Source organism: Oncorhynchus nerka, linkage group LG4, assembly GCF_034236695.1.
Source record: "Oncorhynchus nerka isolate Pitt River linkage group LG4, Oner_Uvic_2.0, whole genome shotgun sequence".
Classification (NCBI taxonomy): domain Eukaryota; kingdom Metazoa; phylum Chordata; class Actinopteri; order Salmoniformes; family Salmonidae; genus Oncorhynchus; species Oncorhynchus nerka.
The window spans coordinates 17,293,799-17,314,506 of record NC_088399.1 but is presented as its reverse complement, the minus strand read 5'-3'; the positions used below and the strand labels follow the sequence as shown (position 1 = coordinate 17,314,506).

The 20,708-nt window shown below is 44.8% G+C and overlaps 1 protein-coding gene across 7 annotated transcripts in view; it reads right to left on the bottom strand.

Annotated features, from left to right (window-relative positions):
- The window catches only part of cdk5rap2 (CDK5 regulatory subunit associated protein 2), a 73,335-nt gene that overhangs the window by 37,998 nt on the left and 14,629 nt on the right, over positions 1 to 20,708 (bottom strand). For 4 of the 7 annotated variants that reach the window (XM_029644012.2, XM_029644014.2, XM_029644013.2 and 1 more), the window contains exons 1-15: positions 11,790 to 13,092; positions 10,959 to 11,093; positions 6,557 to 6,676; positions 6,270 to 6,362; positions 5,706 to 5,924; positions 4,663 to 4,833; positions 3,587 to 3,697; positions 3,197 to 3,334; positions 2,719 to 2,898; positions 2,342 to 2,536; positions 1,989 to 2,180; positions 1,560 to 1,692; positions 1,266 to 1,408; positions 682 to 798; positions 215 to 358 (exon numbers count right to left, since the gene is read on the bottom strand). In XM_029644012.2, the coding sequence (XP_029499872.2) occupies positions 215 to 358; positions 682 to 798; positions 1,266 to 1,408; positions 1,560 to 1,692; positions 1,989 to 2,180; positions 2,342 to 2,536; positions 2,719 to 2,898; positions 3,197 to 3,334; positions 3,587 to 3,697; positions 4,663 to 4,833; positions 5,706 to 5,924; positions 6,270 to 6,362; positions 6,557 to 6,676; positions 10,959 to 11,093; positions 11,790 to 12,827 (3,129 nt within the window). In that variant the 5' untranslated portion in view covers positions 12,828 to 13,092. Of the gene's footprint in view, positions 1 to 214; positions 359 to 681; positions 799 to 1,265; positions 1,409 to 1,559; positions 1,693 to 1,988; positions 2,181 to 2,341; positions 2,537 to 2,718; positions 2,899 to 3,196; positions 3,335 to 3,586; positions 3,698 to 4,662; positions 4,834 to 5,705; positions 5,925 to 6,269; positions 6,363 to 6,556; positions 6,677 to 10,958; positions 11,094 to 11,789; positions 13,093 to 16,974; positions 17,183 to 17,570; positions 17,744 to 18,050; positions 18,175 to 18,873; positions 18,951 to 20,708 lie in introns of those variants that run through there. The other 3 variants (XM_029644015.2, XM_029644017.2, XM_029644018.2) reach the window with 1 other exon arrangement.

Here is a 20,708-nt window from a genome sequence, read left to right as displayed (position 1 = left end):
AAAGAGTTAGCCTTTTCAAATTGTGACTTTGTGTTGTTGAACACTTTATTTTCACACAATTAAACCAGACATCACAAAAAGGTTGTGACTTTATTGATTTTTGATGTAACACTCGACTATGGTACATTCAGACATGGCCATTCTTCTGAAGATAGATGGCACACTACAGCTCATAAATACGTTTCAGGCAGGGCTTGCTTTTGCGTGGTGCTACCTCTTGTTGGCTGTCACCACCGATGATGGTCCTCTCCCGCTGAGGGAGGCCAGGGAGCGAGTGCGCCACCCCGGCTTCAGCAGCCTGATCCTGGGGCTCCTTGGTCTGACTGTCCCCTCGCTGTCCCAGACGCTGGTGGAGGTCCTGTCAGCATATACAAAGCAGAGAAACTCTGACGTCAAACTAGTTAAAGCAAATGAAAAAAGTGCCCTGTATTGAAGTGAAAGTATCGCTCAGATGTGTTCATTTCCTTTTGGAATTTACAATGACTGCAATATATTATTTATAACTGAGCCATGCTTAAGAGGTAGTACAGGTGGTGATGGCCAAAATCAGTTCAAGGACAGCCAGGTTAACCCTGTGCAAGCTACCTATGAAACCAGATGGCACCAGGTAACCTCCTGAGCCTGCTTGAGTGTGTGTAGATTAGTAGCCGTGTGTGAGGAGACCACTGGCCATCCACTCACGTTTATAATCTCGTCCTTGGTCTCCAGGGTGGTGGTGAGGGAGTCTATGCTGGCCGCCTGGCCCTCGATACGCCCCTCCAGCTCAGACAACACTGACTGGAGATCAGCCTGGGACATCTGGAACAAGAGAACAATGGGATAGAATGAAGACATTGACCCAAGGTCCATTTGATATTATCCACCTAATAGTCAGGATTTAGACTTGTGGAGGGTAATCTAATGATTCTGATCTGTACCCAGAGGTTATTTTTTTACCAAGAGCAACAACAGCAACAAAATGTTAACGCAATGACAAACCAACAAAGGATCATCAGTCAAAAATAGTGTATTCTTTGACCAGAGTAAAAGGGAAAGGGGGATACCTAGTCAGTTGCACAACTGAATGCAATCAACCGAAACGCGTCTTCCGCATTTAACCCGACTCCTCTGAATCAGAGGTCAGGCGGGGGTGCTTTAAATCGACACCCATGTCATCGGCGCCCGGGAAGCAGTTGTTGTTGGGGGTAACTGCCTTGCTCAAGGGCAGAACGGCAGATTTTTGCCGGCTCAGGGATTTGAATCAGCTGCAGTATGACTGTTCTCACCTTGAGCTCATTCTCCCTCTTCAGAGACTTGTTGAGAGCCTCAGTCTTCTGAGCCAACTCCTTCTTCAGGATGACCACTGTCTTCTTGATGAGAGGGACCTTCTCCATGCTGTCTTCATTGTTGTTCCTCTTGGAGAGGTCACCTACAGAGGGAACAAAACCAGTAGAGGACATTAGTGGGGTTAGGGTGTTGGTGGACAAAGACAGTTTGTACTTCGGCCAACTGCGGTTTTGTTCATTGGTATGTCAAACTGTTCAGCACAGCTTGCAGCTTTAAGAGGTAAAGCCTCTCACCTTCCCTCTCCTCCAGTCTCTCCTGCAGCAACTGGATTGTCTGTCTGAGCTCCAGCACCTGGGACGGTGCAGGTTCCTTCTGCCTTAACTCAGCCAGGAACTGGTCCCTCTCCCGGCCGCGCTCCAGAAGTTTCTGGCAGAGGAAATCAAAAGCTAAACACACCGGCTCTCATAACCTTGCCATTAACTTTATTCAACGTTGTTCTACCAAGACAAATCAAGGATGGCCAATGTGCAGGTTTTGTTCAAGCCCAACATTAACAAAACTATATATATTTGTTAAACGTTTTACTTGTGAGGTGCGTTAGAGCTGGGCAGGAGCATAATGCTGCACATATTGTAGCCAGCCATGATTTAAATCCTAAACTATCAAAAACACAAAATAGTAGTGTACTCTGCACCTATCCAAATAACTCTGTCCAAACTCACAATGATGATGGATTCCTTCTCGGTCAGCAGGGCCCTGAGCTTGGCCATCTCCAGGTAACCCTCCTGTGTTGCAGTGGAACTAAGTTTCTCAGCGGAGGCCAGCTGCTGCTGCCGGGTACACAGCTGTCGCCTCAGCTCCTCGATCTCCTGGATGCGCTCAGACAGTGTCCTGTTATAATGCTCCGCTGACTCCTGGAGGGAGAGAAAACATGAGAGATCATAAACACTAACCCTCCTGTAAAAATATTACAAGGTTAAGACAAATAGAATGAGAGTGTGGATGTGGTTAGACAGAGACTTTCTCATCACAATAAATCATCCAGTAAAAGTGCCTCCAGTGTGCATATGTGTACCTTGAGAAGCTGGTCCTTGCTGCCGATTGTGGCCAGCAGGCCCTCCACGGCGCTCTCGTTGTCCGCCACCAGCCTCTCACGGGCCTTGACCGCGTCCACCAGCATGGCCTCTGCCACCTTTAACCTCTGACCCATCTGCTCTGCAAGGTCACGGGCCTGAGACTGGGACTGGCTCAGCAGGGCACTTGCCATCGCCTACACACACAGACAGAGGCAGAGGAAGACCGAACAAAAGAAAGACAGCGTGTTTGGTGAATGATGTCACTGTTTTGTGAGTATTGATGCCTGTGTTAAAAGAGTCTTTAAGTTCAGGTAATATTTTGTGTGTGTCAGCTAGTAATACATGGGATTTACTTTCTCCTTATGAGTCTTCCTACCTCCATGTCCTTGGTCTTGCCCTCCAGGGACAGCTGCAGCTGACTGATGATGGAGTCCTTCTCCCTGCAGGCTCGGTTCAGGTTGTCCTCCACATCCTGCTTGGCACGCTGCAAGTTCTTCATAGTGTTGGCAAGGTGCTGCAGCTCCACGTCCTTCTCCTTGATCAACGTGTCAAAACTCTGCAGGGAGCAATGGAGAGTGAGAGACCAGTGTTGTAGACTCTCCATTCAATATGATGTTTACCCTAGCAGTCCTTGCAACAACTCCATATAGGAGGTAGTGTGTGACTTAATTCAATATGATATGCAGGGTTGGTGTCAATTCCATTTCAATTCAGTCAATTTAGTAAGTAAATTGAAAATTCAATTCTCCTCAATGAGGGAAATTGGAGGAGTTTACATTTTTGTTGACTAACTAAACTGACTGAATTGAAATGGAATTGACTCCAATGCTGGTGGGGTGATCATGGTCCCTTACGTTGATGGTGTCCTCATTGTGAGACAGCAGGTTGTTGAGTCTCTCCAGGTCCCTCTCCTTCTCCCTGAGTGACAGACGCAGCTGGTGGATCTCGTTGTCTTTCTCTTCTAGAGCTGAAAACTTCTCATCCAGCGCTTGCTGTGGAGGAGCCATACGGAATATTGAAATTAAGACCAGAGGCATACAATGTTCATCAGATCAGAGCGAGAGAGATTGTCACGAACAGGATGTCAATCTTCCTTTTTAATGACGTTGTTCATTAAATCATTCCATTTCCAAAGTACACTTTGGCAATATGTACATTTTCACATCATGCCAATAAAGCAATTGAACAGAGAGAGAGAGCGAGCGAGAAATATTTGACATTTCAAACATTGATAGAAAGCCCACCTCCAGAGCCTTTTCTTTTTCTTTCAGTCGTTCTCGCAGCTTTGACAGCATAGTGTCACTTTCCTCAGGACTTCTGCTCTGCTCCATGTCTCTCATCATGTTCATGTACTCCTGATAGAGGGAGAATAGAGAGAGAGGAGGCAGACAGAGAAAAGGGGGAAAAAAGCAACAGCAAGAGAAAGAACAAGATCGAATAGAGGGACAGAAAGAAAAAAAGAACAAACAGTTTTTCCCAGTTCCCGTGCTACATTTTTACATTTGAGTCATTTAGCAGACACCTCTTATCCAGTGACTTATAGTGGAGCGCATACATTTTCATATATACACACTACCGTTCAGAAGTTTGGGGTCACTTAAAAATGTCCTTGTTTTGAAAGAAAAGCACATTTTTTTACCATTAAAATACCATCAACTTGATCAGAAATACAGTGTAGAGATTGTTAATGTTGTAAATGATTCTTGTAGCTGAAAACGGCAGATTTTTTTAATGGAATATGTACATAGGCGTACAGAGGCCCATTATCAGCAACCATCACTTCTGTGTTCCAATGGTACATTGTGTTAGCTAATCCAAGTTTAGCATTTTAAAAGGATAATTGATCATTAGAAAACCCTTTTGCATTATTTTAGCACAGCTGAATTATGTTAAGCACAGCTGAATTATGTTAGCACAGCTGAAAACTGCTGTGCTGATTAAAATAAGTAATAAAACTGGCATTTTTTAGACTAGTTGAGTATCTGGAGCATCAGCGTTTCTGGATTCGATTACAGGCTCAAAATGGCCAGAAGCAAAATCTTTCTTCTGAAACTCGTCAGTCTATTCTTGTTCTGAGAAATGAAGACTATTCCATGCGAGAAAATGCCAAGAAACTGAAGATCTCATACAACGCTGTGTACTACTCCCTTCACAGAATTGCTAGTATGGTGCTAGTACACCATATTTACCTAGTTCCATAGAAAAGGAATATATAGAACAGGCCTCACTAAATTGCTAGTGTTTGATACTCTAAACCACCTTCTATAGATTATATTTCTATGGTTTCACTTTTAGTTTCTCAAGCTCTCAGACTATCTACCTGTAGCTGCTGCTCCTTGTCGGCCAGGCAGGTGGTAAGGCGCTGGATGGTGACCTCGTGACTCTGCAGCCTCCTCTTTGTCTGCTCCAGCTGCTCCTGGTACTGCTGCTCCAGACTGCTTTCCCTCTCGCCCAGCTCCCCGTTAAGCTTCTTTAGCTGGTTCTGCATCTCCTGCATGGCGTAGAGTTTACCCAGTAAGCACAATACATTGAAAATACGTCTTTTCAACGTCTTCTCAACCAAAAAGGGTCAAGAGTTCATTCCTTGTTGGGTCATGTGGTTTAGCAAAAGCCCAGAAAATAAGTTGCCCTCAACTTTAGGGAAAATGGATGGCTTTGGGGAATATATTCTGCCTTCTATTATGCGCGGGTAAAACCACATAGTTACATGGTAGTAAAACAAGCAGCCATAGTAAACCTACAGAATGGGTTAAATAGGACAGCTTCTATACCTGCTCCCAGCTTGCCCATATCAAAGCTTTTCCACACAACGAAGTAGGACTGGGCAATATGGCAAAAATATCATATCACAGTATTTTCTCATTTTTGACACTTCTGAATAACAAAAGTACTAAATATGCTTCATGTAGTAGTGCATGACCCTAGGATGGCAACAAATGAATCCTAAGTGGTTTTATTAAATGGGCTTTCTCCATTCTGATTGCATTGCTTTATACTGTTCAACCAAACTTACACCAAAAATAATAGGACAAACTGAGTGGTCTTATTAGTAGAACATTGCATAGGAATCTAAAGATTCTAACTCTGGTACTCAACCAACGGTTGCCATTTGCAGAGTTATTTGTTGAATTCCAACACTCACTTCCAGCATTCTAATACATTTCTTAATTTCCTTCATTTATTTGTTATTATTTACACACTGCTACAAATCACAATAAAATCTCAGTTTCGAATCGCAAAACAGATAGAATCTTGAGAAACACAATAGATATATTATCAGCACCTAAGTATCGTGATAATACCATATCGTTAGGTCCCTGGCAATTCCCAGGAAAACAATAGATATTCCTCCTGTGGCCTTACATTAAGAGCTTTGTCCCCCTTCTTCCTCTGCTGCTGCAGCTCCTCTAGCTCCTGCTCCAGCTGCTCCTTGGCCTGCTGCAGATCAGCCAGCTCCTGCTCCCTCCTGCCCAGGGAGCGCTGCAGCTTCTGCGCCTCCAGCCGCTTGGTGTGGTGCTCGCCCTGGAGCTGGGACAGCTCCGCCTGCTTCTCCATCAGCAGAGACTGGTGCTCTTCCGCACCCTGGCGGGAAAGCATGAATATGGATAGAGTTAGAGAAGCAGGAGACTTATTTTTGTATTTTGAGTGCATGTGTGTGCAACCCAGAAGCCTGTATTGATGTGACCTCTGGCAAACACGCACAGATAGACATTACAGCCCTAAAGCAGAGTAGATACACACACTGCAGCTGCCTGCCAGATTTCACAATACCTTAAACGGTGTTTCGCGAATAACATCACATGACATAGCACTTCCATGCCCGACTGCGCAGTGAATGACGTAGCACACAGCCATTGGTTGATGCATGCAGCACGACTGATGTATTGGGCCTGGAACGCAGCCAATGCTGTGTCTGATCTGACTTGCCTGGTATTTCTGGAGCTGGGCTTTGTGCGCTGCCTCCCTGGCTTTGGCTAATGCCTCGTCCCTGTCCTCAATCTCATGGCACAGCTCTTCAATCTGGAACACACAGACGTGTTGGTGTGACAATGTTACATAAGCCCTCAGTCTGCGCAGCACAGAGATGGCATAGCATATGAGGCGATATATTTTTTAGTGGGCAACAATAGTTGGTTACAGCAGTATTTTATCAGATAAGGTTATCATCCATATCAACATTTATTACAGTGTGAATATTATCTAATCAACCGCACCTCTTTTTCCTTTTCTTTGAGCACCAGACTGAGTCCCTGGATGGTTTTGTCTCGTTTCAGAGCGTTCTTCTTCTCCGAGCCCAGCTCGTTCTCAGTCTCCTCCAACTTACCAGACAGTACCTGTTCAAAAAATAAATAACAAGTGGTCACTTGTGGTCCTCTATAGCTAAGGTTGTGAGAGAATGGCACTTGCTGTCCTCTATAGCTAAGGTTGTGAGAGAATGGCACTTGCTGTCCTCTATAGCTAAGGTTGTGAGAGAATGGCACTTGCTGTCCTCTATAGCTAAGGTTGTGAGAGAATGGCACTTGCTGTCCTCTATAGCTAAGGTTGTGAGAGAATGGCACTTGCTGTCCTCTATAGCTAAGGTTGTGAGAGAATGGCACTTGCTTCGCCAAGATTCTGGGTTTGATTCCCAGGGCCACTCATATGTAAAATGTATGCACACATGACTGACAGTCCCTTTAGATAAAAGCATCTGCTAAACTGCATATAATTAAGTAGCCAAAACAAGAGACAGTAAATTCATCTTCCTCCAACGTGTTCGATTAATCACAATGGTACATTTTGAATCCACCCTAAAATATATGTGCTCCTACCCCATAGCCATTTCTGTAGAACATGAAAGGATAGCCTAGCTGTATTCATTTCAAAATAGTGAAAATTCCATGGTGAAAACATTTACCGGTATGTATGTATATTTTCACTATTATTCTACACTGTAAAAAATATTTTAAAAATTAAGAAAAACCCTGGAATGCGTAGGGGAGTCCAAACATTTGACTAGTACTGTGTGTGTAGATATATATATACACTGCTCAAAAAAATAAAGGGAACACTTAAACAACACAATGTAATTTCAAGTCAATCACACTTCTGTGAAATCAAACTGTCCACTTAGGAAGCAACACTGATTGACAATACATTTCACATGCTGTTGTGCAAATGGAATAGACAACAGGTGGAAATTATAGGCAATTAGCAATAAAAGAGTGGTTCTGCAGGTGGTGACCACAGACCACTTCTCAGTTCCCTGGCTGATGTTTTGGTCACTTTTGAATGCTGGCGGTGCTTTCACTCTAGTGGTAGCATGAGACGGAGTCTACAACCCACACAAGTGGCTCAGGTAGTGCAGCTCATCCAGGATGGAACATCAATGCGAGCTGTGGAAAGAAGGTTTGCTGTGTCTGTCAGCGTAGTGTCCAGAGCATGGAGGCGCTACCAGGAGACAGGCCAGTACATCAGGAGACGTGGAGGAGGGCAACAACCCAGCAGCAGGACCGCTACCTCCGTCTTTGTGCAAGGAGGAGCACTGCCAGAGCCCTGCAAAATGACCTCCAGCAGGCCACAAATGTGCATGTGTCTGCTCAAACGGTCAGAAACAGACTCCATGAGGGTGGTCTGAGGGCCCGACGTCCACAGGTGGGGGTTGTGCTTTACAGCCCAACACCGTGCAGGACGTTTGGCATTTGCCAGAGAACACCAAGATTGGCAAATTCGCCACTGGTGCCCTGTGCTCTTCACAGATGAAAGCAGGTTCACACGGAGCACGTGACAGAGTCTGGAGACGCCGTGGAGAACGTTCTGCTGCCTGCAACATCCTCCAGCATGACCGGTTTGGCGGTGGGTCAGCCATCCATGTGCTCGCCAGAGGTAGCCTGACTGCCATTAGGTACCGAGATGAGATCCTCAGACCCCTTGTGAGACCATATGCTGGTGCGGTTGGCCCTGGGTTCCTCCTAATGCAAGACAATGCTAGACCTCATGTGGCTGGAGTGTGTCAGCAGTTCCTGCAAGAGGAAGGCATTGATGCTATGGACTGGCCCGCCCGTTCCCCAATTGAGCACATCTGGGACATCATGTCTCGTTCCATCCACCAACGCCACGTTGCACCACAGACTGTCCAGGAGTTGGCGGATGCTTTAGTCCAGGTCTGGGAGGAGATCCCTCAGGAGACCATCCGCCACCTCATCAGGAGCATGCCCAGGCATTGTAGGGAGGTCATACAGGCACGTGGAGGCCACACACACACACACACTACTGAGCTTCATTTTGACTTGTTTTAAGGACATTACATCAAAGTTGGATCAGCCTGTAGTGTAGTTTTCCACTTTAATTTTGAGTGTGACTCCAAATCCAGACCTGCATGGGTTGATAAATTTGATTTCCATTGATAATTTTTGTGTGATTTTGTTGTCAGCACATTCAACTATGTAAAGAAAAAAGTATTCAATAAGAATATTTCATTCATTCAGATCTAGGATGTGTTATTTTAGTGTTCCCTTTATTTTTTTGAGCAGTATATATAGATATATATATAGATGAGGTCGACCGATTATGATTTTTCAACGCCGATATCGATACTGATTATTGGAGGACCAAAAAAAGCCAATACAATTTTATTTATTTATAATAATGACAATAACAAAACTGAATTAACTTAATATAATACATCAATAAAATCAATTTAGCCTCAAATAAATAATGAAACATGTTCAATTTGGTTTAAATAATGCAAAAACAAAGTGTTGGAGAAGAAAGTGCAATATGTGCTATGTAAAAAGGCTAACGTTTTAGTTCCTTGCTCAGAACATGAGAACATATGAAAGCCGGTGGTTCCTTTTAACATGAGTCTTCAATATTCCCAGGTAAGAAGTTTTAGGTTGTAGTTATTATAGGAATTATAGGACTATTTCTCTCTATACCATTTGTATTTCATTAACCTTTGACTATTGGATGTTTTTATAGGCACTTGAGTATTGCCAGTGTAACAGTATAGCTTCCGTCCCTCTCCTCGCTCCTACCTGGGCTCGAACCAGGAACACCTCAACAACAGCCACCCTCAAAGCAGCGTTACCCATGCAGAGCAAGGGGAACAATTACTCCAAGTCTCAGAGCAAATGATGTTTGAAACGCTATTAGCGCGGACACCGCTAACTAGCTAGCCATTTCACATCGGTTACACCAGCCTAATCTCGGGAGTTGTTAGGCTTGAAGTCATAAACAGCGCAATTCTTGAAGCACAGCGAAGAGCTGCTGGAAAACGCACGAAAGTGCTGTTTGAATGAATGCTTATGAGCCTGCTGGTGCCTACCACCGCTCAGACTGCTCTATCAGATATCAAATCATTGACTTAATTATAATAACACACAGAAACACGAGGCTTAGGTCATTAATATGGTCGAATCCGTAAACTATCATTTCGAAAACAAAACGTTTATTCTTTCAGTGAAATACGGAACCGTTCTGTATTTTATCTAACGGGTGGCATCCCTAAGTCTAAATATTGCTGCTACATTGTACAACCTTCAATGTTATGTCATACTTACGTAAAATTCTGGCAAATTAGTTCGCAATGAGCCAGGCGGCCCAAACTGTTGCATATACCCTACCCTGACTCTGCGTGCAATGAACGCAAGAAAAGTGACACAATTTCACCAGGTTAATATTGCCTGCAAACCTGGATTTCTTTTAGCTAAATATGCAAGTTTAAAAATATATACTTCTGTGTATTGATTTTAAGAAAGGCATTGATGTTTATGGTTAGGTACAGTCGTGCAACGATTGTACTTTTTTCGCAAATGCGCTTTTGTTAAATCATCCCCCGTTTGGCAAAGTTGGCTGTCTTTTTTAGGAAGAAATAGTCTTCACACACTTCGCAACGAGCCAGGCGGCCCAAACTGCTGCATATACCGTGATTCTATTGCAAGAGAAGTGACACAATTTCCCTAGTTATAAGAAATTCATGTTAGCAGGCAATATTAACTAAATATGCAGGTTTAAAATATATACTTCTGTGTATTGATTTTAAGAAAGGCATTGATGTTTATGGTTAGGTACACATTGGAGCAACGACAGTTATTTTTCGCAAATGTGCACTGCATCGATTATATGCAACGCAGGACACGCTAGATAAACTAGTAATATCATCAACCATGTGTAGTTAACTAGTGATTATGATTGATTGATTGATTTTTATAAGATAAGTTTAATGCTAGCTAGCAACTTACCTTGGCTTCTTACTGCATTCGCGTAACAGGCAGGCTCCTCGTGGAGTGCAATGTAAGGCAGGTGGTTAGAGCGTTGGACTAGTTAACCGTATGTTTGCAAGATCGAATCCCCGAGCTTACAAGGTAAAAATCTGTCGTTCTGCCCCTGAACAAGGCAGTTAACCCACTGTTCCTTGGCTGTCATTGAAAATAAGAATGTGTTCTTAACTGACTTGCCTAGTTAAATAAAGGTGTAAAAAATATTTTAAAACGGCAAAATCGGTTTGTTATGAAAACTTGAAATCGGCCCTAATTAAAATTGGCTATTGCGATTAATTGATCGACCTCTAATAAATATATTTATCAAATAACAAAAACTATTTGCTACCCATTTTCTTCCCTCCCCCCAAATCACCTTGTTGTTATTCTGGATGTCCTCCAGGGTCTTGGAGAGGTTCTGGTTCATTGCTCTGAACTGGTTCATCTCCTCATTCAGCTGCCTCTGGGCTGTCTCCAGCCTGCTCACCTCATTCAGCTGCTCAGTGAAACCCTGGGGAAGGGAAACAGAATTCTGGGAAATTAGTCAAAGAGAATGAGTTGGCTAAGAAAGGAAAATAGGACATCAAAGGGGAAGGAAAAACAGACTTCTGGGAAATTAGTCAAAGAGAATGAGTTGGCTAAGAAAGGAAAATAGGACATCAAAGGGGAAGGGAAACAGAATTCTGGGAAATTAGTCAAAGAGAATGAGTTGGCTAAGAAAGGAAAATAGGACATCAAAGGGGAAGGGAAACAGAATTCTGGGAAATTAGTCAAAGAGAATGAGTTGGCTAAGAAAGGAAAATAGGACATCAAAGGGGAAGGGAAACATAATTCTGGGAAATTAGTCAAAGAGAATGAGTTGGCTAAGAAAGGAAAATAGGACATCAAAGGGGAAGGGAAACAGAATTCTGGGAAATTAGTCAAAGAGAATGAGTTGGCTAAGAAAGGAAAATAGGACATCAAAGGGGAAGGGAAAACTGCCACAGGGGCAGAGAACACCTGTGAATCCATTTTATTCATACATTTATTCACGTATACTTTATTTCCCATTAACAAAAATGGATGCTTTTACTGCGACGATATCCAACCTCACAACTGGTAGATCATTTTTAGTCAAATAATTATCCAAATTCAGTCTAAAGCTACATTTCCATGGCCTTCCAAGTTCTCTACAGAGGATCGGTCTGAGGTGAGAGGACTGGACTACCTCAGCTCTGAGAGGAATGTAACCATCATTAAACTCCTCTGTGAGGTCCTGGAGCGACTTCCACTCAGCCTCTCTCCGTCTGCGTCGGGCTCCAGGGGGGAGTGGCTGTCCCACCATGGGCTTCCTCCGCAGAACGGGGATGCGGCTCCCGGGGGTCCCTGGGATTGGTTGTCTGGGGATGGAGCGCAGCAGCTGCAGCAGGTCGGAGATGGGAGGCTGGGCTGGGGAATGCCCTCTCTGGTTTCTGGTGGTAGTATGGCCCACTGAAGGAGAGCATTCACTCACTGATATCTTTGACTCTCTGCAGGGTCTCTGTGACAGGGGGCCCAGGGGTTCTGTCTGATGAGGGTGGTCAGGGTTCAGGGACTGAAGCGAGGCTGAGCGGAACCTGGAACTGGGGGATGAGAGGGTTCCTTTGCGGTAGACCAGGTCCTGGTACATCATGCTCCGGGAGCGGAGCCCAGAGTTCTTCTCCGGGCAGGGATCCCCACCAGACTGCACCCTCCTGTGGGCTGAGCTTGACCGACCTGCGGCTCCCACTGGACCACCCAGGAGGTCCATACTCACAGAGCGCCTCACCCGCCCATCCCCTCCATCTTCCTTCCTCTGCCCTTCTGACGTAAACTGATCTCCCCCGCACTCATCGGGACTTCCACCTTTAGAGGACCTCCAGAGGGGGGTCATAATGGTGCTCACCTCCCCCACGTCGGGCCTCTCCGGCAGGGGGTTGTGGCGTCCATAGACGTGGGCCACACACTGCTTCAGATTCTCTCTTTCCTGCTGCAACCGCTGCACTTGGGCAGCATGCTCCTCCTGCAGCCTGCCGATCTGTACGTCGCACTGCACTATGCGCTCCAGCGTGAACACGCACTTGCCGCACAGGAACTCTGATGCTTGGCCGTCGGGGTCGCGGTCGACCAGGCGCCCCAGCACGTGGGACAGGATGACCTGAAGCTGCCGTTTGCCTGACGGGTTGAAGATCCAGCGGCACTGGCTGCCAATGAGGCGTAATCTGCATACGCGGCATGGGTCCTTCATGGTGATGACTAGAGATGATGGTTCGGTCCAACAGAGAAACGCACTCAGATAGGCTCTGTGTATAAACACTCCAATCTCCCGCAGTCGTCAGCTTGCCAGCCATGGCACAGAGAAAATACTCTCTCCATTTCTGTGACAGGAACAGTGCAGTAAACTCACAGTTCAGTCCAACACTCAAAAATGCTCCTTACAGATCCTAAACACAAAAAACTCTCCGCTTTCCCATGGTCGTCAGTCTGCCAGCCATGGCATACAGCAGACTCTCCCGCTCTGATTGAAGAGGAGAGACTGACAAAGCTCTTCCTGGTGAGAGCAGCGTAAGCGTTAAGCCCCATCTTCTAATCCCTCCTCCGCTGTCCCACACATTCAATCAGACCAAATCCCCTGGACTGGACCCGCGGTGATCTCCTGTGTTACGGCTGACTGCTGGCCTCGTAATCCAGCCCCATCTGAACCCAGGACTATCTACTCATCCTGGCTGCCCCAACAAGGACAGCAGGGCCTGGGCGGGCTCTAAATCTACACAGGTGAGGTGACATTGACCAGGGGCTGGTTAAGGTGTGTTGGTCTCCTTGGCAAGGCTAAGGTAAATCTGATTTAAGATTAAGAGATGGCCTCACCTGGTCCTCAATGCCACCACCTGCCTCACCTCAGAAAACATGATAGAGCTACAGTGATGAACTGCCTGGCCCCTTAGACCTCTACGTGTGTGTGGCTCTCTGATACACACTACTGACCTAACAACCCAGAGACTGGACTCCTTTTACCCAGCTTTACCCCTTTTACACCATGTAATCTGACAGACAGCCCAGACAGAATCCAATAGAAAGCTATAGGGGTTGTGGTTTTTAATATAAAGTTAGTCCATAAATAACCCTAAGGGCAACTCTCTCCTGCCGGGATACTAATCCTGTATTAACACAGAAACCTGGGCCAAGAGAGCGGAGGAAAAATGGGCACTGACAGCTTCCCCTACTGTCTGACAGGACAAAATAATAATACTATATTTGTCCATCTTGCAGATGAAATCCATCTTTTGATCTGCTATCAACAGTACTTAATTTGAGCCGGATCCTGACGGAACTGGATCTGGCACCTCTCAATTTTGGACTGTTTCGTTCCGCAACCCATTTGCCAGGAGGCGGTACCTCTCGTGGCACGAAAAAGTATTCACCATATGCAATGTAAAAATTCTAATCACAGGTCATTCAATTTAGCCTCCTCTGTAATTCTCCTGCTCCCTAAAAAAAAATAGAATATCAATTATTTTCACATTCCAACACCTGATTAGTGTTGGGCTGACCCGGGTTTATGGTTTGCACAACATTGTAGTCTAGAATGATATTAACTTTCTAGGATCCCTCTCCGCTCTAATAGACATGAGCCCGCAACTGATCTCTCCAGCGTTGCACTTCATCTATTTCCTTATAGAATCATAGCGGCGGGAAGGGTGCTGCAGGTGCCGCAACTCCTCTGATAAATTGAAATACAAATTGTCAAAAGTTACAGAATTACTGCTTTCCGTTCGGGAAAAGAAATGTAATAATTTGGAATACTACATCAGGAGTAGGCCTATAATTTAGCCACAGAGGATCAATAGCTTTTTCTTCTTCATAGCCTAGCTGTGGATGGTGTGTAGTCCAATCACAAGACATGCCTACAGCTGGGAACGCAAGGCAAATCTGTCAGCGAACGGCATGCAGCCAAAACAGGCCTTTCGCAATATTTCATATGCAATCGTGGGAAAACACCGGTTGGAAAGCAAATGGAAAGAAGAAGACTAATCTGTCTGTAGGCTACCAAATATGTTATCAACTTGCAAATAGGCCTATTGATCGAACAGTATTGTTTACAAAGTAAAAAATAATAAGAGAGAGAGGCTCCTGGCACGAGCGCATCAGCCATCACCGTTGAGTGAGCTGTGCATCATTGGGTGAGTCAGTGAAACAGGAAAGCTTTATCAGGACTAATTTCCTCCTCATAAATGTACAATATTAGTCTTTCCACACACCTAGGCTAATGATGGGGGGAAAATTAATTCAGATGCCACCCGGTTACTCATCCCTGCACCTTAGAGGCCCCATGTACATAGATGTGGAACACTGGTCACTTTAACAACGTTCACATACGGTTTTACCCAGCAGTAGTCAAGTCCATACTATTCAACCATTGCTGTACATACACTATCCACGTATTCTTCAGATATAGTATATATATTCTATCCCCATACTGACAATACATGACACTTAATCTCCAGATTCCAACATTGCGCATCCTAATATATTTCTTAATTCCATTATTTTACTTTGGATTTGTGCATATTATGTATTGTTAGATATTACTGCACTGTTGGAGCCAGGAACACAAGCATTTAGTTAGATATTACTGCACTGTTGGAGCTAGGAACACAAGCATTTAGTTAGATATTACTGCACTGTTGGAGCTAGGAACACAAGCATTTAGTTAGATATTACTGCACTGTTGGAGCCAGGAACACAAGCATTTAGTTAGATATTACTGCACTGTTGGAGCTAGAAACACAAGCATTTAGTTAGATATTACTGCACTGTTGGAGCTAGAAACACAAGCATTTAGTTAGATATTACTGCACTGTTGGAGCTAGGAACACAAGCATTTAGTTAGATATTACTGCACTGTTGGAGCTAGGAACACAAGCATTTAGTTAGATATTACTGCACTGTTGGAGCCAGGAACACAAGCATTTAGTTAGATATTACTGCACTGTTGGAGCTAGGAACACAAGCATTTAGTTAGATATTACTGCACTGTTGGAGCTAGGAACACAAGCATTTAGTTAGATATTACTGCACTGTTGGAGCTAGGAACACAAGCATTTAGTTAGATATTACTGCACTGTTGGAGCTAGGAACACAAGCATCTAATTACACTCGCAATGACATCTGCTAAACATGCGTATGCAACAAATAACATTTGATTTAGGTAATTTAGCAGACGCTCTTATCCAGCGCGACTGACAGTCAGTGCATTCAACTTATTGTAGCTAGTTAAGACAACCATACATCCCAATCATTTTACATCATTTAGGTTAATAAAGTAGACAGATTCTAGCAGTAGATTATAGTGTTAGCTTGCAAATGGTTGAGAAGAATAGAACAGACATCTGACAACTCTACTTCTCTCCCTGGGGAACCAATGACGTCAGCTTCCTCTGTTGATGGCAACTTCTATAAACCACAAAGCTCTTGCCTGCCACAACAAAGCAGAACAGACACAGAGAAACCAACAGAAACCAACAGCACTGTAAAGAACATAAGAGGAGGTATACAGACGTAAAAAGGGCAACACAATAGACAATTTCAGAATGCATTTCCTCTCATGGAGCAGATTCAGAGTCTAACCGCCTGACAGATTGTGTCTGTTCCATGTCGCACACAGAGAGATATGGCCAGAGGACATGTGTGTGAGTGTGCATACACTTGAATTACATGAATGCAGGAGACAGCTAAGAGAGGGTAGCTAATGCCTGGTGGGCACACCGTGACCTGTCACTAAAATAAAAGAGACGCCACAGAATTAGACAACAAAAGGAGTGTCATACAACCCAACAAAACAGACAATCACAAGCAAGTACACTCTAGTTGGACACTCAGAGGTCAGAGAAGTCTAAAACGCATTAGTGTATGCACTGTCAGACACTATTGGAAGATGTCCCCACGTCCTGTCTCCTCCTCAAAACCCATTGGAGGAAAAGGTCAGAGGGGAGAGACCACTGGCTTTCTCATCCAATGAGGAAGAAGATGCGAGGGGTATGCATTATTTAGATCTTCCCTATGGCCCCATCCAGAAACTACCTCAACCGGCTCATACCCCCTTAGGCACTTGTTCTGAGAGTCTGGCTCCTTCTCAATACATATTTTCTTGATTCCTGGCACTCTCTCCTCACTTTGTTCTCAAAATGCACTGGAGCAGGAGGGAATGGACCTTGGGCTTTTTCCTCCAATACGGTCGAGAAGGAGCCTAGGCAATACTGGATGGGAAGGAATCATAGATTCCGGGGTGGTCTGTCATCACATGATGTAAGAGGGTAAAGTTGGTAGATTGAGATATTAAGCTGATATGCGTTAGGTAATATGGCGACAGAAATCAAGAAAGAAAGAAAAAACACCTGATGGTCCTTCTCCATCCTGTCCTTCTCACGGCCCAGCTCAGCCCTCAGAGTCTGCAGTTCCTGGTCTTTCTGGCCAATGAGAGCAGAGAGTTGTAGGGTGTGCTCTGTGGTTGGTGTGTCCGTCCCGTGGTCTTTGCCAGTACTTTGTAGTTGTTGGATCACAGCTTCCTGGTTCATCACAGATATCCTCAGTTGATCTATGACACTGGAGGGACAAAAAGTAGGATACGTTATGTTTACATTATCAAAACATTTATCCCCATTATAAACAAAAGACATATTGTCCTTACATTTAGGTGCCATTGGATAACACAAAAGTATTAGGTTTCATACTCAAGGCAGGTGAAATGGAAGAGACAGAGTACATCAGAGCTACATAATCATCTAATTTCTCCATGATCAACAGGTTGGTGTCAGTGTAGAATATCACAGCAGATATGAAATTAAAAGTACATGGGCTGCAATTGAAATGGAACCCTATTCCCTATATAGTGAACTACTTTTGAACGGCACCATATAGGGAATAGGGAGCCATTTCGGACACAGCCTAGATTTTACACTTTGTTGAAAAACCCCTTTGTATCGGTCCTTACCCGTTTTTCTCCTGTAGAGCCTGCTGCAGGTCGTGGCTGGGAACATGGATGGGGGTGAAGGTTCCCGACGGGCCCAGGGTCAAGAGCTGCTTCTCCATACCAATGCTTCTCACCTTCTCCTGTTCAGCAATGGCGGCCATCTTGTCGACTTCCTTCTCGGCCGCTCTCAGACCCTGACATGGAAGAGAAAATTGATGGGAATGTTCCAAGACTAGTCACTGACCTTTTCCAATCATGTGCCTTTTCATTACCACCTAACTTTGACTAAAGTCTCTTAGATACATGGTAAGACCAGTGGAGGCTGCTGAGGGGAGGACGGCTCATAATAATGGCTGGAACGGAGCAAATGGAAACCATGTGTTTGATATATTTGATACCATTCCGCTGGTTCCGCCATTACCACAAGCCCGTCCTCCCAAATTAAGGTGCTCTGTATTCAGTGTTCATATTAGTGCAGTAATGCCGTAGCCCAGTGCTCACCTGCTCCAGCTCAGCGATGCGCTTGTTGAGAGTGTCTCGGAGTGCATCCATCTCTCTGTGGGCTCGCTCTCTCACACGCAGGGAGTCACCAGACTCTCTACCTGCCAGGCTCTCCAACGCTTTCCTGATAACAAGACAGGAGTGATCAAAGTTTATTTATTTATTATTTGGATTTTCAATATTTGACAGAATAAACTAAAGTTATTTGACAAGTAAAGGGCAAAAATACACAACTGGCCCCCTAACACACACTTGGATCAATGACAGTCAATGTTTACCAACTAATGAACTAGTGATTAATCAAAGAGTGAAAAGTGAGTCAGGACTATTGATGACCGATGGCGTCAGCCGCAGTCTGTACTCGCAGACCGATGGCGTCAGCCGCAGTCTGTACTCGCAGACCGATGGCGCCAGCCGCAGTCTGTACTCGCAGACCGATGGCGCCAGCCGCAGTCTGTACTCGCAGACCGATGGCGCCAGCCGCAGTCTGTACTCGCAGACCGATGGCGCCAGCCGCAGTCTGTACTCGCAGACCGATGGCGCCAGCCGCAGTCTGTACTCGCAGACCGATGGCGCCAGCCGCAGTCTGTACTCGCAGACCGATGGCGTCAGCCGCAGTCTGTACTCGCAGACCGATGGCGTCAGCCGCAGTCTGTACTCGCAGACCGATGGCGTCAGCCGCAGTCTGTACTCGCAGACCGATGGCGTCAGTAGTCGGTACTCACAGACCGATGGCGTCAGTAGTCGGTACTCACAGAGATAGCATCAGTAGTCAGTAGCATCAGTAGTCAGTACTCAAACAGTATCAGTAGGCTGTACTCACGATGCAGACACCAGTAGCTCATGCTTCTCTGCCAGATCTCTCTTCATAGACTCCACCTCCACCTTCAGCTCAATGTTCTGAGGAGGACAATCATTCAGTCAAATTCCATTCACTTTAACACAGATATTTTACATGAAAAAACCTGGCACACCGTAGCTTAGCTCCAATAGTTAATTCCTGCATTGTATTTTGTTTGGAGTGGTTCCTAAAGCACTCCAAGTATGGTCTGAGAATATGTTGAGTATGGTCCTCAACTGCATACTTCAACAATGTAATTCGCTTTGGCACTGGAAGCTATGTGTTCATATCGTAACAATGAGTAGGTGTGTACTCAATAACAGGCGGATCATCGTAAAAATAGAATACAGAAATAAATTAAGACAATATGTTTCTATGACGAAGACAACAGACTTGTCTCTGAGATCAGTAGACTAAATGTGAGATATGTCAGTTGTGCATTTAGTAAAGTAGTGAGACTGGTCTGAGATCAGTGGGCTAGTCTCACTACTTTACTAAATACTCATCTACCATGTCTTAGGGTTCTCTCCAAAGAATATAAGAGTGGCGCTGCTCCACCTTGTGGGTCTCCCACTGCCGTACGCAGCAGCAGCACCACCTTGTGGGTCTCCCACTGCCGTACGCAGCAGCAGCACCACCTTGTGGGTCTCCCACTGCCGTACGCAGCAGCAGCACCACCTTGTGGGTCTCCCACTGCCGTACGCAGCAGCAGCACCACCTTGTTTAAAAATCCTTTGGAGAACCTGGTGTCTTACATTTAGCCCACTGATCTCAGACCAAACTCTGGTGGGGGTTAGCTGTGTTTTTGGGTGGAACTCGGGCTGGAAGATATGGACAAAATATCATGTCAATATTTTTCACATTTTTGACGACATTTTATGTTTTGGAATAATAATAAAAATTTCTAAAATATGCTTTCCAAGTAGTTCATGACCCCAGGGTGGCAACACACACATTATAGGCTTTCTCCACTTATACTGATCAATCCAACTCCAAACAAAAGTAATGGCCAGCATTTTCCTGCACTTTTATTATCATTTCGACACTGTGCCACGCAGTATGATGAGGCAAAAAAATCTAGGCCTAGTTCATTTGTGAACTGTTGGAGTTATGATATATAATGACTATTCTAATTCTATAGATGAAATATAGTGGGCAGCACAGGAGGTTGGTGGCACTTTAATTGGAGAGGACAGCCTTTTGGTAAGTGGAATGAGCGGAGTAAGTGGAATGGTATCAAATATGTCAAGACACATGGTTTCCTTGTGTTTGATGCCATTCCATTTGCTCCGTTCCAGCAATTATTCATGACTCTATTCATATCCCCGGAGAAAAAGCAGCCATCCTTCCTTCAGCAGCCTCCACTGGTGGGCAGCACCTTGAATACATTGTTGTTTGACACGACAACAAATGAATATATCACGGAGGAATTATTGACAGGGTAGGAACCAGTGTTGATCAGAGAGCGTCAATCTAGCTGCACATTTGAATTCACGGGCAATAAAGACAAAACACCATGTTAAAAAATGATTTTAGATCCTGAACTAAATTTTGAATGACACATTAGGAATGTGACCAAAATAGCTTTTTCCCACCTGAAACACTGCCATGCTTTGATTACAAGCAGGCTTGACTACTGTAATGCTCTCCTGTCTTGTCTGCCCAAGAAAGCCATTGGTCAACTGCAAAACATTCAGAATGCTTAAGCACAGGTACTGACCAGGACCAGACAAAGAGCACACATTACACCGATTTTAAGGTCTCTGCACGGGCTGCCTATGAGTTTAAGAATTAATTTGGAGATTATTCTATCGTTT